Source organism: Mustela nivalis, assembly GCF_964662115.1.
Source record: "Mustela nivalis genome assembly, chromosome: 2".
Lineage (NCBI taxonomy): Eukaryota > Metazoa > Chordata > Mammalia > Carnivora > Mustelidae > Mustela > Mustela nivalis.
In genome coordinates, this window is record NC_139021.1 from 74075574 (window position 1) to 74089900 (window position 14327).

At 34.3% G+C, this 14327-nt stretch overlaps 1 protein-coding gene across 6 annotated transcripts in view; it reads right to left on the reverse strand.

The window, feature by feature from the left end:
- MTFR1 (mitochondrial fission regulator 1) overlaps positions 1–14327 on the reverse strand; it is a 56431-nt gene that overhangs the window by 22756 nt on the left and 19348 nt on the right. For 2 of the 6 annotated variants that reach the window (XM_082719148.1, XM_082719147.1), the window contains 4 exons: positions 12000–12142; positions 6759–6838; positions 5903–6001; positions 30–145 (listed from right to left, as the gene is read on the reverse strand). In XM_082719148.1, the coding sequence (XP_082575274.1) occupies positions 30–145; positions 5903–6001; positions 6759–6782 (239 nt within the window). In that variant the 5' untranslated portion in view covers positions 6783–6838; positions 12000–12142. Of the gene's footprint in view, positions 1–29; positions 146–5902; positions 6002–6758; positions 6867–7735; positions 7809–11999; positions 12143–14327 lie in introns of those variants that run through there. The other 4 variants (XM_082719146.1, XM_082719145.1, XM_082719149.1 and 1 more) reach the window with 3 other exon arrangements.

Here is a 14327-nt window from a genome sequence, read left to right on the forward strand (position 1 = left end):
CATCCCAGCTGATAGCCTTCCAGACTAACCTTTGTCTTGTTGAACATTCTCCTTCTTCTTTGGCTACCCATCCAACATCAGCAAAAGACACCACTGCATCTTCTCCTAGATGGTTTGGGCTCCATTCTGTTGTAGGGCTGGTAAGCTGTAAGTTATAAGGAAAGTTCTTTGGTACCAAGATGTCAGAATAAAACTTAATCACCTAAAAGAAAATCATCAGCTCTGGTGTTACAACCACATGGACAGTTTCTACATTTATATTGAAGGTCCCCACAAAATGGACCATTAGTTATGTTATACAGTTGCCTAGGAATGTATAACATTCTCTGAATTATAATAAAAATGGGTATTATATAGATCTGCTGTTAAAATGCTGAAAAAATATTTTTTAAAAATCCTTAAATCATGAATTTTTAAATAAAAGTATTAACTGTAAAAGACAAAAAATACTAATTGCACTAAGACAGAATCCCCTAGTTAATCTTATCCACAAAAATGAGAATATTCTGAAATTCTTGAAGTTCTTGAATTTACTTTAAAAAAGGAAAGATAATTTAATTGAATTAAATTTGTCTTTTTGTAAGTACAATGCCAATGAATATAATTTTAAAATTAAGTTACCAGATTAATACTTCCTAAAAATAAGTAACAGTAAGCTTTAAATAAATGAGAAAATGCAGACTTTGTAATTGAAGAAAAGTTAAAAAGGCCAAAGAGATTTACTTATTAATGCTTTTATCAAAAATGTTCTCAAGGGGCGCCTGGGTGGCTCAGTTGGTTAACCATCTATCTGCCTTTGGCTCAGGTCAAGATCCCGTGGTCTTGGGATAGAGCCCTGTTGGCCTCCCTGCTCAGCAGGGAGTCTGTTTTTCCTTCTTCCTCTGCCCCTTCCCCTTGCTTCATGCTGTCTCTCAAATAAACAAACAAAATTTAAAAAAAAAAAAATTCTGCTGTAACCCATGCTCTGTTTAAATCCTTTAATACTGTCACTGTCAGATCAAACTTTTGGAAGCTACACTTAAATGTAATGCTTTTTCCTCAAAGACAAAATATACCTTGCAAACACATTAATACTGAAAGAGTTAAAAATCAAAATGTCTTTAATATTATGAATAAAATTTTAATTGAACATACTTGCTGCTGGTATGCACTAGCATACCAGCATTCTGAAATAACTACCTAACATTATCAACCTAGTAAAGTAGCATTAGAAAACTGACATTTTAATAACATACTAAAAATATCAAGTATTTAAAATGCCTGGGTGGCTCAGTGGGTTAAGGGCTCTCTGCCTTCGGCTCAGGTCATGATCTCAGGGTCCTGGGATCGAGTCCCGCATCAGGCTCTCTGCTCAGCAGGGAGCCTGCTTCCCCCTCTCTCTCTCTGCCTGCCTCTTTGCCTACTTGTGATCTCTGTCTATCAAATAAAATCTTTTTTATAAAATGCATTAAATTATGGCTTTTGGGGAGGACAAGATACAGGCAACAGGAAAAGGGTAAGCTTTAAAAGGGAAAATATTCAAGAATCTAATCCTGGGCAAAAAACAAACAAAAAATAATAATGATAATGAATTAAGATGAAAAGCCTTTCAAAATACAAATGTTTTAAAGCATGTAGTGGAATAACTGTGGCCATAAGAAAGGGGAAAAAAAAGGAGTAAACTCCTCAGGAAGTACACTGTCAAAAGATATGATCAAAGAAAAATCAGTAAGATTTTTCTACTTTTCCCCCTTATATTTTAGAAATTTATCCAAATAAGTCAATAAACACACAGATATTCAGTCAATGGGTATCTTATATAACTGAAATTAACGGGGCATCACATCTCCTCTCAAGACACAGAGAAATCCGGTAAGATTATTTCCATCTGTTACTGAAAACACAATAATGTATTAATATTCCCATAACATTGTAATAGGGAGAGTCCCAAGTGGGTTACATGGAGATCCCTGAACAAAAAGGGCCCCCAGTCCCATGGAAGTTCCTAGAACATACAGTATTTAATGGGCTGTTTGTAAAAGTGAAAGATCAAAAAAGTAAAACATGAATGGTACCTTCCTAAGGTGCTAGACTTTATGAAGATCAATCTGATTGTAACTATTCTAAAAAATCTTATTGCAATACAGTTCTAGTTTGTAGGAAGTGAGGTATATTAAAACAAAACTAAGTTTTGACCCTTCTTCCTTTCCCACAAAAGTTACAAAAATTGAAATTTTCTTCCTAGATATTTCTGCTTACAAATGGAAGCAAAATGGTACTTTTATAAAAATACTTAAAAATAGAAAAGTTAACCTATTTTGTGACAGCTTTTCAGAGTATTTATAACACAATTAAGGATTAAACAATGCAGCTCAATTTTACATATGTAGTTGCTTTCTGCATAAACTTTTAAAAAAAAAACCACAAACCAAAATTTTCCATGGATTTAGTAACATGTAACATGTGCTCAATGAGATGGAAATGTTGATGATACTGTTGATCATATCTGTATCATTTCTAATGGACATCCTACCCCACAAAACAAGGTCATCTTAGTATTTAAGTCATTTATCTACATTAAACAATGATTTATGCCTTTAAAAAAAAGTTTAACAAAGTCTCTGAGGAAACCAAACTCATTGAAAAGACAAGATAAAAGTGAAAAATAACAACACTAATCTTTTTTTAAAAAGGCATTTCAGTTGCTGCTGAAACGTGCACTGAATAACAAGCATGGAATGGGAAGGACAATTCACTCAGTAAAATACTAGTTAAGGAGACACCAGTGCAGGCAAGGGGGCTGATGGCATGGAATTGTTGGAAGGATGATTTAGATGCCAGTACTGACATGCATGGATGACCTAAGGGAAGTTTGAAAAAGACAAAACCAACTTACTAAAAATTCCAGCAAGGTCCTGTCTTACCATAGCTACTGTTAGTAGGGGGGAAAAAAAACAATGAAGAGAACAGACAAAAAAATTTCTTCAAAGTCAAGGGCATTATAAAATTTAAAAGTAAAATTAGCAAATATTGATTTGTAAGTATCCAAAGTCCTTTCAGAAAGTATGAAAACCATTTCATCCAGAGCAATAATCCAGTCGTTGCATTGTATTTTTACTGATTTTAAGAAATTTAATTCAACATCTGATATAATTTAAATTATCCAAAATTCAATTATATTTCAAGAATTTTACTACAATAACTTTACACAGTTTGATATATTCTGATAATGTAAAACTAACTGATTAATAGAACTCAAAGAAAAATACAAAGCTTGTATAAAAGCTGAAATACCTAGAATAAAATATTAGGAGAGCTAACTTTGTCCTAATGTGACTTTTCATAAAATAAACAATTAGGAACCATGATTCTATCAGTTTCTTGCCAATAAGTGTGTTTATAGTAATCAGACTTAGTCTATTTTACTGGCATTTGTTTATAGCCCAATGCAAATTATGTGTTCTTAAAAGGAGCACAGCAAAATAATAATCTCCAGCTTTTACTTACAGTTTATTAATTCCTTTTCTACCAATTCCTGCCATAATAAAAACAACTGAAAGCGAAATTTCCATATTTTAATACAGTGACATACAATAAGCCAAGCAGATACCTGTGTAAACAACACTAAATCCGGTATTCTCATGCTTTGCTGTAGTATGGTCCCTTTTTAAAAACTGAGGATTTAGGGGCACCTGGATAGCCTGATTTCAGCTCAGGTCATCATCTCTGGGTAGTGAAATCAAGCCCTGCACTGGGCTCTGTGCTGAGTGTGGAGCCTGTCTGAGATTTCCCTCTCCCACTGCCACCCCCCAGGCTGTACTCCATGCACATGCTCTCTCTTTTCCTCTCTCAAAAAAATAAATAAAATAGGGCGCCTGGGTGGCTCAGTGGGTTAAGCCGCTGCCTTCGACTCAGGTCCTGGGATCGAGTCCCGCATCAGGCTCTCTGCTCAGCAGGGAGCCTGCTTCCTCCTCTCTCTCTGCCTGCCTCTCTGCCTACTTGTGATCTCTGGCAAACGAACAAACAAACAAATAAATAAAATCTTTAAAATACTGATCTTGAATTTGAAAAGACTCAGTAGGGGCGCCTGGGTGGATCAGAGGGTTAAGCCTCTGCCTTGGCTCAGGTCATGGTCTCAGAGTCCTGGGATCAAGCCCCACATCCAGCTCTCTGCTCAGTGGGGAGCCTGCTTCCCCCCCCCCCCTTCTCTGTTTACTTGTGATCTCTCTGTCAAATAAATAAATAAAATTTTTTTAAAAAGAAAGAAAGAAAGAAAAGACTCAGTATACTGTAAAACCAACTGGAAATAAAACTCTCACTATAAACAAATGTCTTCTACCTTTCACTACATTCTCAAGTAGGTCACCAGTCTTTCTCTTACATTATCCCTCTCTCCTGTGTTTATCCATCTTTATTCCTGCACTAAACCTAATAGGCTTAATTCTGCTCATACCTTTTTAAGTGACTAGTAACACAAAGAGATCTCTTGGAGAGATCCAAGAAAATGTACTTGGCTCTAGTATTTCAGCTCACTGTCAAGGCAGATTTGGGTTTTTACTAAAAAATTCTAGATTACCTTCTATATACCTCTAGCTACATGAACACAAAAGACTATGCTTAAGCTCTCCTGCAACTAGGTTAAGTAGATACATTAACAGATAAAAAGAAAATTTTAATGAACTGAGCAATCCAAAAAAAGTTAATAAGCCCTAGTTAACAACCGTAGTTTATTTTGAAGGAAGCTAGCAAATGAAGCAATAAGCATTTTGTGTCTAATTGAGTTGAATTCTCAGAAATTGTGCTTGGGAGTTACCACCACAGATTTCTTCATTTTCATTATTTTTTCAAAAGCCTATAGTTTGATAAAAATATTACTTCTTGGAAAGTTCCAATCTGTCACTTTCTAGACTGATGTACAAAGGTTTTGCCAGTCAATTTGCAAGCAGGATTATGAGCACAATAATGAACAATCTCGTTAGTCAACCTGAACAAATGCTAATTTCTACTGCTTACTTAGGAACAGATTTTTACCTCCATCTACCAGGAGAATTGATTTATGAGTGAATCAATAATATCAAATAAACTTGCAGAGGCACTTCTGAGCTTCTGAATTATGAGTTAAATATATCTTCCACATTTCATATGCTAATCTATTATTTAAAATTGGTATAGCTATCTGAACTTTACATTCTTAAATGTTGAACTGAAATATTCTGCAGTATTACTGTTGTAGAGAATTAGTGAAAAACAGGAACATGTCTAACACTATTACAGCAATAAGGAACAAAGCCCAATCCAGAAACTAACAGTTTATCTCCAAGCAAAGAACAGAGTTGCTCCTATCTGGTGCTATAAGAGAATTCTAAGACCTGTGCATTTAAAAGTATTCCCAAATCAGGGTTGCACTATCCTCTCATTCAGAGAACAATTACTTCTTTGTCTTGACACTGTCCTTTCCAAAAGCAATGGTTCCTACAATTAATGCTAAGCTTTAAACCAAGCATGGAGAAAGCAACTTAAAAGGCATCCACAGAGATATTGAAAAATAAACTAGGAGAACAGAATGGGTGTCCAAGGGAGAAGGTATGATAAAGAAAACAATGGTAGTATCTGAAGCTTCTTAAGTAACATAAGGCCACGTTAGAGGTCACCTGGGAATTAACAACTCCTTGGCTTATTATATGCTTTTACAAAATGTATTCTACGTATTCTTAAGAAGGATAAGTGTCTTAAGAACTTTAAAAAGCTTGAATAATCACTTCACAGAGGAAGTAAAATTAGAAAGACTTTACCATGATTTTACTGTCTTTTACTGACAGTAGCATCAACAGAGGGAAAAGTTCAAAATTACTTTTAAAATTGTCTTGCCTATTTGTATTTCTAATGCACTTATTAATATAAAATTTCAAAATATATAGAGTACCTGAAACTGAACTCTTGGGCACTGGATCAGAGATAAGTTAGTACCAATTTTCCTTACGATACTTCGAGATGAACCATATGGCTTCCCAGACCAAAGTACCTGAGGAAGTAGGAAAAACCAAAAGTTTAATTACAAGAGTTATAAAGGTTTGTAGTTTGTTCCTACAAAACACTGGACAATTAATTGCACAACATGTTGACACACTAATTAAGGGATCAGAATGATCTATGTGTTACGGGAAATAAGCTAATATTTCTCAATTAGAAGTTTAAGGATATATATAGCTGGTTATGATTAACACAAAGTTTAATGTAAGGCATTAAATAAAAAGCACAGAAGAATAACTAGTAACTGTAAAATAATACATCTGAAATAAATAAATGCATTTTCATTAGGTTTTCGTATTATTCTGTAAAGGAAACACAATTTCTCTCTCTTCTGCTGTATTTTTAGTTTTGGAATTCACGCACAATTTTTTTAAAACTGTGAGCTACTTTTGTTATAATGGACTTTTCAAAAGAAACCCAAATCAGTACAAAGTTGAGAATCTGAAGTTGTACTATTCAGGGTACTTTGCTTTTGTTTGCTACATAAGAATGTCTGGTCAAGGTTAAGTGTAGGCCAAAATCCAGTCGCACTGCATCTTTTTGTGAGGCCTTGTCCCAAGGTAAAGGTATCTTTTCCTAATTTATACAAAGGCTGAATGAGCTTACAGTGACCCTAACTAGCAGAATTCCTCAGATGAAATCATAATACACAGAGAACATTATGCAAAAACAAACTCCCAAAGCAAAAGGCAAACAAACAAACAAAAAAAAAAACCACACATGTAGAATGTTAAATCATTATAAAGTACCTTGAAACTTCTCCCCAAGTACATGATTTTTCCTTAAAGAGAAAAACTATCCATCTGTTTTGAGTGCTACACTTGAAAGCCTGGACAGAAAGGCAGAGAGGTGGTATGCTATTAAAAGCAATTTTAAAAGAAAAGAGTAAGAATGATATGACCACTTAATTCATTAAATTTTACATTCAATTATATTCTAAAACTAAATAAGTAATACCAAATCAGCGGCATGTATTCTGAGCAATAGACATTGACCCTTTTTAGTCATTCCATGGCCGTTCTAATTTAAAGAATGGAATTACCGTAATATATGCAGTATGAACAAGGGATAAATGTTATTGTAAACAGCAGTGGCTCCAACACATAATCCAAATTAGACTTTTAAACCATTCTAAAAGCATGCACAACTTGTAAAATGGGCATAGAAGTAATCTGACTTCTTAGATTTTCGCAACTCAACCCAATTAGATAGAACAGTAGGGCTCAAAGTGAAGATCATGGGGATGTGTATATAATAGTTCTGGTATATGCCTCAGCTTTTACCTAACTCATCATTAATATGTTCAAAGTTTCACTGACTATTACCCAAGAGAGTCCAGAAAGTACTATACCCTACACTGACTACTATAACCAATAAAAACTGAACTCTTGCTTAGGAAATATAAATTAAAAAGATGGTAAAGAGTGGGAAATAGGACACTAGAAAGAAGACATCGATTTTGAAATATGAATACTAAACAAAGAATGTTAAGAGGCAGAGCTACTGTGAAGATTAGAAGAGAATTACCTGTAATTAGGAATGCAAATCATTCACACCAATGATTGATCAAACAACTAATAATAATAACACATAAGGACCGAGAAGAAAAACATCGGACTAGACAAAAATGGGAAGCATCACAGTTTTACAAATTCAACATAAGAGGCCAAGGACAAAATAAGAATATGGGCAAGTAATTCTAAGACAGTATTTAAGCAAACTCTACCTTATACATGTTCATAGGTCTTAATCTTTTAAAAAGAAACCCACAGGGCAATAGCATCCTATACCATCCCTTCTCTTCCTGAATCTTCTATTTAGTCACAAGTCAAAATTCTCCTATGATGTAGGTGTAGTGGAACACTATGCATCACAATGTGACAATTACAGAGTCTAAAGTGAATCTCCCATCCCTTCAGTATGCAAAGATCTTAACTGGAGATAAAGAGGGCAAGAAACTCACAATGAAAAATTTGGAAAGGATTTGCCAAGGTCAGGAACTAATGTTTCTGCCAACTTTTAGCATTCCTTGCTATGCATGCTTCAGGGCTAAGTTTCAACTATTATCGTCCCATCTGCTGAATATCAGAAGGAAAAGAGTACCAGGTGACTTCTATAAGAGAAGGTGGCCAAAGATTCAACATTTACTTTTAAGGACAAAGTAGACTATTTAGGCTTCTTATACAAAATTCTAAAGGAAGTAAAAACAGATTGCTTTATGTGATTTTTTTCAAAGTATATACAGCAGACTAACAATGTTTTCCTGTTATTTATGAACTGAATAGCACTTAGCACCAAGAAATATGAAGGGTCTATGTAAGCTAATGATGAGAATATTTAGAAAGAAGAGTCATAAACTTTACTTGACTTTAGGAAAAAGTGATGGTAAAGAGCTCCTAACTTCCAGGAACCCAAAACTAGGTCCTACTTCATTTTTTCTATTCAGCCATCATGGAGTGGGAGAAATTGTAAATGGCTGTGAAGAAATAATGAACAGATGGTACTGAAAAGTCACCATCTGTGCACTGGGAGACTGTAAGGCCCAAGTGTATCTCCTACCCTAACTGGTGGCTGAACTGTTGTCTTGTCGGTATACAAGAGAATGAAAGACTTCCTCTAAAGATAAACTGTCATTAATATTTTTTCAGATGTTAGAGAGAAGGGAGAAAACTAGCACTGCTAACCAAATGGATTTCATTAAGAAATAAGAATTCAGTTCCACTAGAAAATAATTAAGTAACTATTATTATTAAACAGAAAAACTCTGCTTTGCTTTATAATGACTACTGACAAATAATCTAATAATGTGTGCATGTGTGTTTGCATGTCTGTGTCTAGTAATGACAGTCCCTAACATTTAGAAACAGTGTTTGAAAGTGATGACAGCAAGGAGGAGGATGACAACAAGAAAGCAATTTGTTCTTTTTTAACATTGTGAAATGCTATTGTAGAAGTGTTGAAGTGTGAGCCTGGAATCTGAAGCTATCATCTGTCTCATCGTGATGACTGTACTCAAGTTTCATGTGGTAATTCATCTGTTATAGACCAGTTTAATCTAAATTACTACTTCAGAGGTACCATTTAGCAGGAAAAAGTACAAATTCAATTCCAAATAAATGTATTTTTCTCAAGATTAGCTATTTCATATTAATGCAAGGGTCTTTATTCTGGGGTCAAGTCCCTGAAATTACATGCAAAATTCTGTGTTTATGTGATTATTTTTAGAATAAAGTCCATACCATTAATCAAAATTCCAAGGAGTCTAAGACACAACAAAATACAAATTAACTCCAAGGGAGCCAGGGGAAAATTCAAAGTGTGTGTTGGGGAAAGAGGCTAGAGACAGGAAGATGAAACTCTAACAATTTAAAATCTCCAATTAAAGAAAACACTTTCCACAGTTCTCTTCTTCCTTACTCTAAACTCTTAGCCACACTGACATTCTTCCTCCAAAGCACAAAAGGAAAACAAAGTTACAATTCTTAAGTATTACTGGAAATATATTACTAATACTAATTAGGTATTTGCTCTGACTGTGGATATACCTGTAAAACAAAGTATTGTTTTACTGAACATACATAATTTAGGCTAAAGAACTAGATATAGTAAATCAATCAGTAACTGCCATTACAGTGCTGATGTGTACAGTACAATACAAAGAGCTAATCATCAACAGTTGTTCTAATAGCAAAAACAAAACTCTAATCTCAAAGCTGCACATTTTCTTTAATTTTAAGCAGATAAAACACGTAAAGAATGAAGGCAGTTTCTACCTGGAATATTTTCAAACACAGTATTAAGTTCATTATCAAACAATGGGAAAATATGTATTTACTACTGAAAGGGAGCAAAGAAGTTTTATTTTCAGATGTCCGAAAGTAAAATCTTCATAGACTATACCTTCTTACACTTGGGCAGCATGCTAAGAGATTTTAGAAACTAAACAATTCCAAAGTATCAAACTGCTTTATGTTAAAAGAAAACTTATTTCTATATAGATTTTCAGTTAATGGATTAAAGTTGATGATCATATGAGGGTGCCTGGGTGGCTCAGTCGGGTAAGCGTCTGCCTTTGGCCCCGATCATGATCTCAGGGTCCTGGAATCGAGTCCCATATCGGGCTCCTTGCTCAGTGGCGAGCCTGCTTCTCCTTCTCCCTCTCCCTGCTGCTCCTCTGCTTATGCTCTGTCAAATATATAAAACCTTTGAAAAGGAAAAAAAGAAAAAGTGTTACCCCCTCCCCCCAAAAAAAGTCTTTTCAGTTCCTAGGGCCTTAATTATGAACACCCTGTAATATAGGGAGTAAGTTAATGCTGCTACCTGGTTCTTTTTTTGGATGAAAAAAGGCATGAATGAACATGATGAACATGGATGAAAGGCAAAATGAACAAGCTAAATAAACTGTGTTATCTGTTTCTGAAACAAACTTCTGCACTTCGGTCTCAATCAGCATTAGTCACATTCGTCTGACTTGGGGCCAGGATTGGGGGAAATGACAGAGCAAAACCATAGAAAATTAACCATTATTGAATGTAGCTATACTACATACAAGCCTCTGTACTAGGTGTCATTTAATCCACAGTCATTTAATCCACAAGCTAACTCTGCAATAGTTCTTCTTATCTATAATTTGTGCATGCAGAAAGTAACTGGCAGAGACCAATTTCAGACCCAGAGTTGTTTGAATCCAGGATCTATGATCTTTTCACCAAATTATACTTCTTTTTCAATTATTTTATTTTTTTAAAGTAAACTCTGTGCCCAATGTGGGGCTCAAATTCAGGACCCTGAGATCAAGAGTTGCATGCTTTTCTGGCTTAGCCAGCTAGGTACCCCTCTCTTAAATTGTATTTTTTACTAAAATTGGAAAGAAGAAGAACCGTAAATTGTAAAGGTTTACATTGGGGGAATTTTAAATTACAAGAGCTTCCCATTTTTCTGGAAGCAAAGGAAAATTTTCACTGTCAGTACTAAAATGTTAATCTACTCTCTGTAACCAAATGAGAAAGGTGCTATAAGATGCATTAAGTAAAGTTCAAAACAGGAAAATGTAACTGAAAAAGATGAAAATACTATTAACTTCAGAAACCATTTTCCTACTGCTTATCCTCAGGCTAGTAATATCAAAATTATGCAGCTATTTAAAAAGATAATTTTATTTGGTTCTTTGCTTTTTATCTCCAAAGAAAATAGATGTAATGGGGGGTGGGGGTGGGTTGAGAGATTCAGAGTTTGACTTTCTCTTAACAAGACATAAAAAGACACAAAATAAAAACAAGAGTACAAGGAGTACGTTAAAAAGTATACCCATTATTTAAAAATTACATATATATATATACACACATTTACACACACACATATACACCCATATTCATATTATGTAACCTGCCTATATCTTTTAATAAAATAGAATTCCACATTATTAATGCAAAGTATTGAATGTGAAAATGAAAAACAAATATTCATAAGACATGCCTGGCACAACTACTGGTCTAATAACTTCACACTGGATCTTAAAAAAAGTTATATACCAGTAGAAAATACTTCAAATGAGATCAAGATCAGAAGATCTTTGGCACAGATTATACTAATTTTTCTTCATATACATAGTCATTGTATTAGCAGAAGACATGACTTACCTTTTACCTTAAAAGTTGTGTGATAATGTTATAACGGCATTCAATAAGTTCTACAACATTCAGAGTTGTCAAGTGCTAGTCATATTTTATCCAATGATTTCTATGTTATCTCTTTTCTCACTACTAACAAATGCACTGCTTTTAACAGTTACATGAATATTGGTACATTTTCAATGTAACTCAAAATGTTACTCCCATACTTAGGATACTAGGTAAAGATTCACTTCTATGACTTAAATGAACATATTGAATTTAAAATGTTGGTCATATATAAATTCATTTCACGTTCTCAGAAAAAATTCTCAAAACATATACATGTCTGGATTTAAAAAATTAATTAGGAGCACTCACCGATTGCATGCTTCCTCCAACCTGTTGAAAAACCATCCTAATTAGGCGCTTAATCCAGCCAAGCATTTAGATGGCAAAGTGTCTCCAAATTTGCATTTCAAGTACTTCAGACATACATAGCAGCACATGGTCCAATAAGCACACTAAAATTTTAAAATGCAAATACTAAAATGAAATAATTGTTATTTAGAATCTTTACTGTCTGCAACATGTCTCACAAAGTCTAGTCTAAAACATTTTAAAACTTTGTGTGTACTTAAAACAATTTTGCCTGTGATCAGTTTTGAAAAAACAGTACAATATTTTTTTAACTATTTTTTTCCAACCAGGGTTTTTTATTTGGAAGCAATAAACACCCACTGTGGCTAATTTAAGTAGAAAATGTTTCTTTGAAAAGATATTTAGTAGATAACAATCTTAAAAGAACCTGACACAACATTCTGCCAGTTCCCACTTTTCTGCCTCACTGGCTCCTAAGTTGCTATCTATACTGGTGGCATTTACTTGGCCAAATCTACCTGTCTACAGTTATGAGCAGATTCTAACTCCCACCAAAAATCACAAAGGAATCCCAGATATACGGTACAGGAATTCAGATGCTAGAAGGTCCTTCCACAGTATTGGCACTATAACCCCTGCCTCTCATCTCCTTCCCCATCAATATATACTACAAATCTGACAAAATTAAATTGTTAACTCATCATACAGCATAACCCAGTTTACTGAAAGTAAAAAAGTTTCATTGGTCTCCAATGAAACAAGGCGCTTGAACAAAACCATGTCAATGTGCTGCTTCCTCATCAACACAGTCTTGATTAAAAACAGAAACTGCTAAAAACAAAACAAAACAAAAAACCAGAAACTGCTGAACAGAATTAGTGTACTTAGTATATTTGATTTACATTCTGATGCAAGCTCATCCCATTAAGGACCAGAAACAAAGACTCTATTTACTACACTTTAAGAACTTCATGAACTGGGGGACAGGGAGATAAAGGGTGCTACAAACACACCAGACACTGGCTGAAACATGAACTGAAAAGAACCACGTCTTGATGACAAATCAAAGTTTATAACAACTCTAAGCACTGGCAGTAATATCTAATTTATCGATAACTATGAAATGGTCATGACTAGAACTTTGGTGAGACAGATATATTTTACTGTTACCAATATCTACTATTGCTTTTAAACATGTATACTGAGAGTTAATGGGAAGAAAAATAGCAAAGGTCCAAAAATAAATAAGTCAAAGCTGGAAATGATGAACAAAAAACTAGTCAGGGGAAAAAAAAGGATGGTTTTATGTAGGATTTGAAAACCTATCCTTTTTTTTTTTTTAAAATGTGGTGTAACTTACACAGAAAAGTATATCAATTTTATATGTCTAGCTAGATGAATTTTATATATGTATAGACCTGGGTAACCACCACCCAAATCAAGACACATAACATTTCCCAAACCCTGAAAGTTTCCTATCGAACTACTATTCTAACATTACAAGCACTTAATAGTTTTGCCCACTGTATATACTTTTCTTTGTGTTTGGCTTATTTCACTTAACAATGTCTGAGATTAATCCACACTGTTTGTAAATCGTAGTTCTCTATCACTGCTGTGTAGTAGTAGTGGTAGTTCATTGTATTACTATACCACAATTTAATTAACCAATTTACTGTTTATGAACATTTAGGTTGTTTCCATCTTTTATTTATTACAAACAAAGTTGCTAAAATAATTCTTGTACGCAGCATAGTAAGGTACACATAACAACTCACTTCCCTTGAGTATATGCCCAGGAGTAAAACTGCTAGATTACACGATATACATACAGACAGTTCCCAACTTATACTTTTTTTACTTTACAACGGCGTAAAAGCAAATACACATTCAGTAGAAACCATACTTCAAATTTTGATTTTTGATCTTTTCCTGGGCTTTTGGTATGTGGTAGATACTCTCACATGATGCTGGGCAGCATCAGTGACTGCACGCCCAGGCATCCACGTGATCACAAGGATGAACAACCTATAGACTTACAACCATTCTGTTGGTCACTTTTGGAACAGAATTCAATACATTACAGGAGACACTCAACACTTTACTATAAAATAGGCTTTGTGTTAGATGATTTTGCCCAACTGTAGGCTGATAAGTTCTGAGCATATTTAAGATAGGCTAGGCTAAGAAGTTCAGTAAATTAGGTGTATTCAATGAATTTTAGACTTTTGTATCTTCCATTTACAAAGGGTTTACTGGGACATAACTCCATCATCAGCTACATGATATATTGCTACATCTTTAATAGAAACTAACACCTTTCTGAAG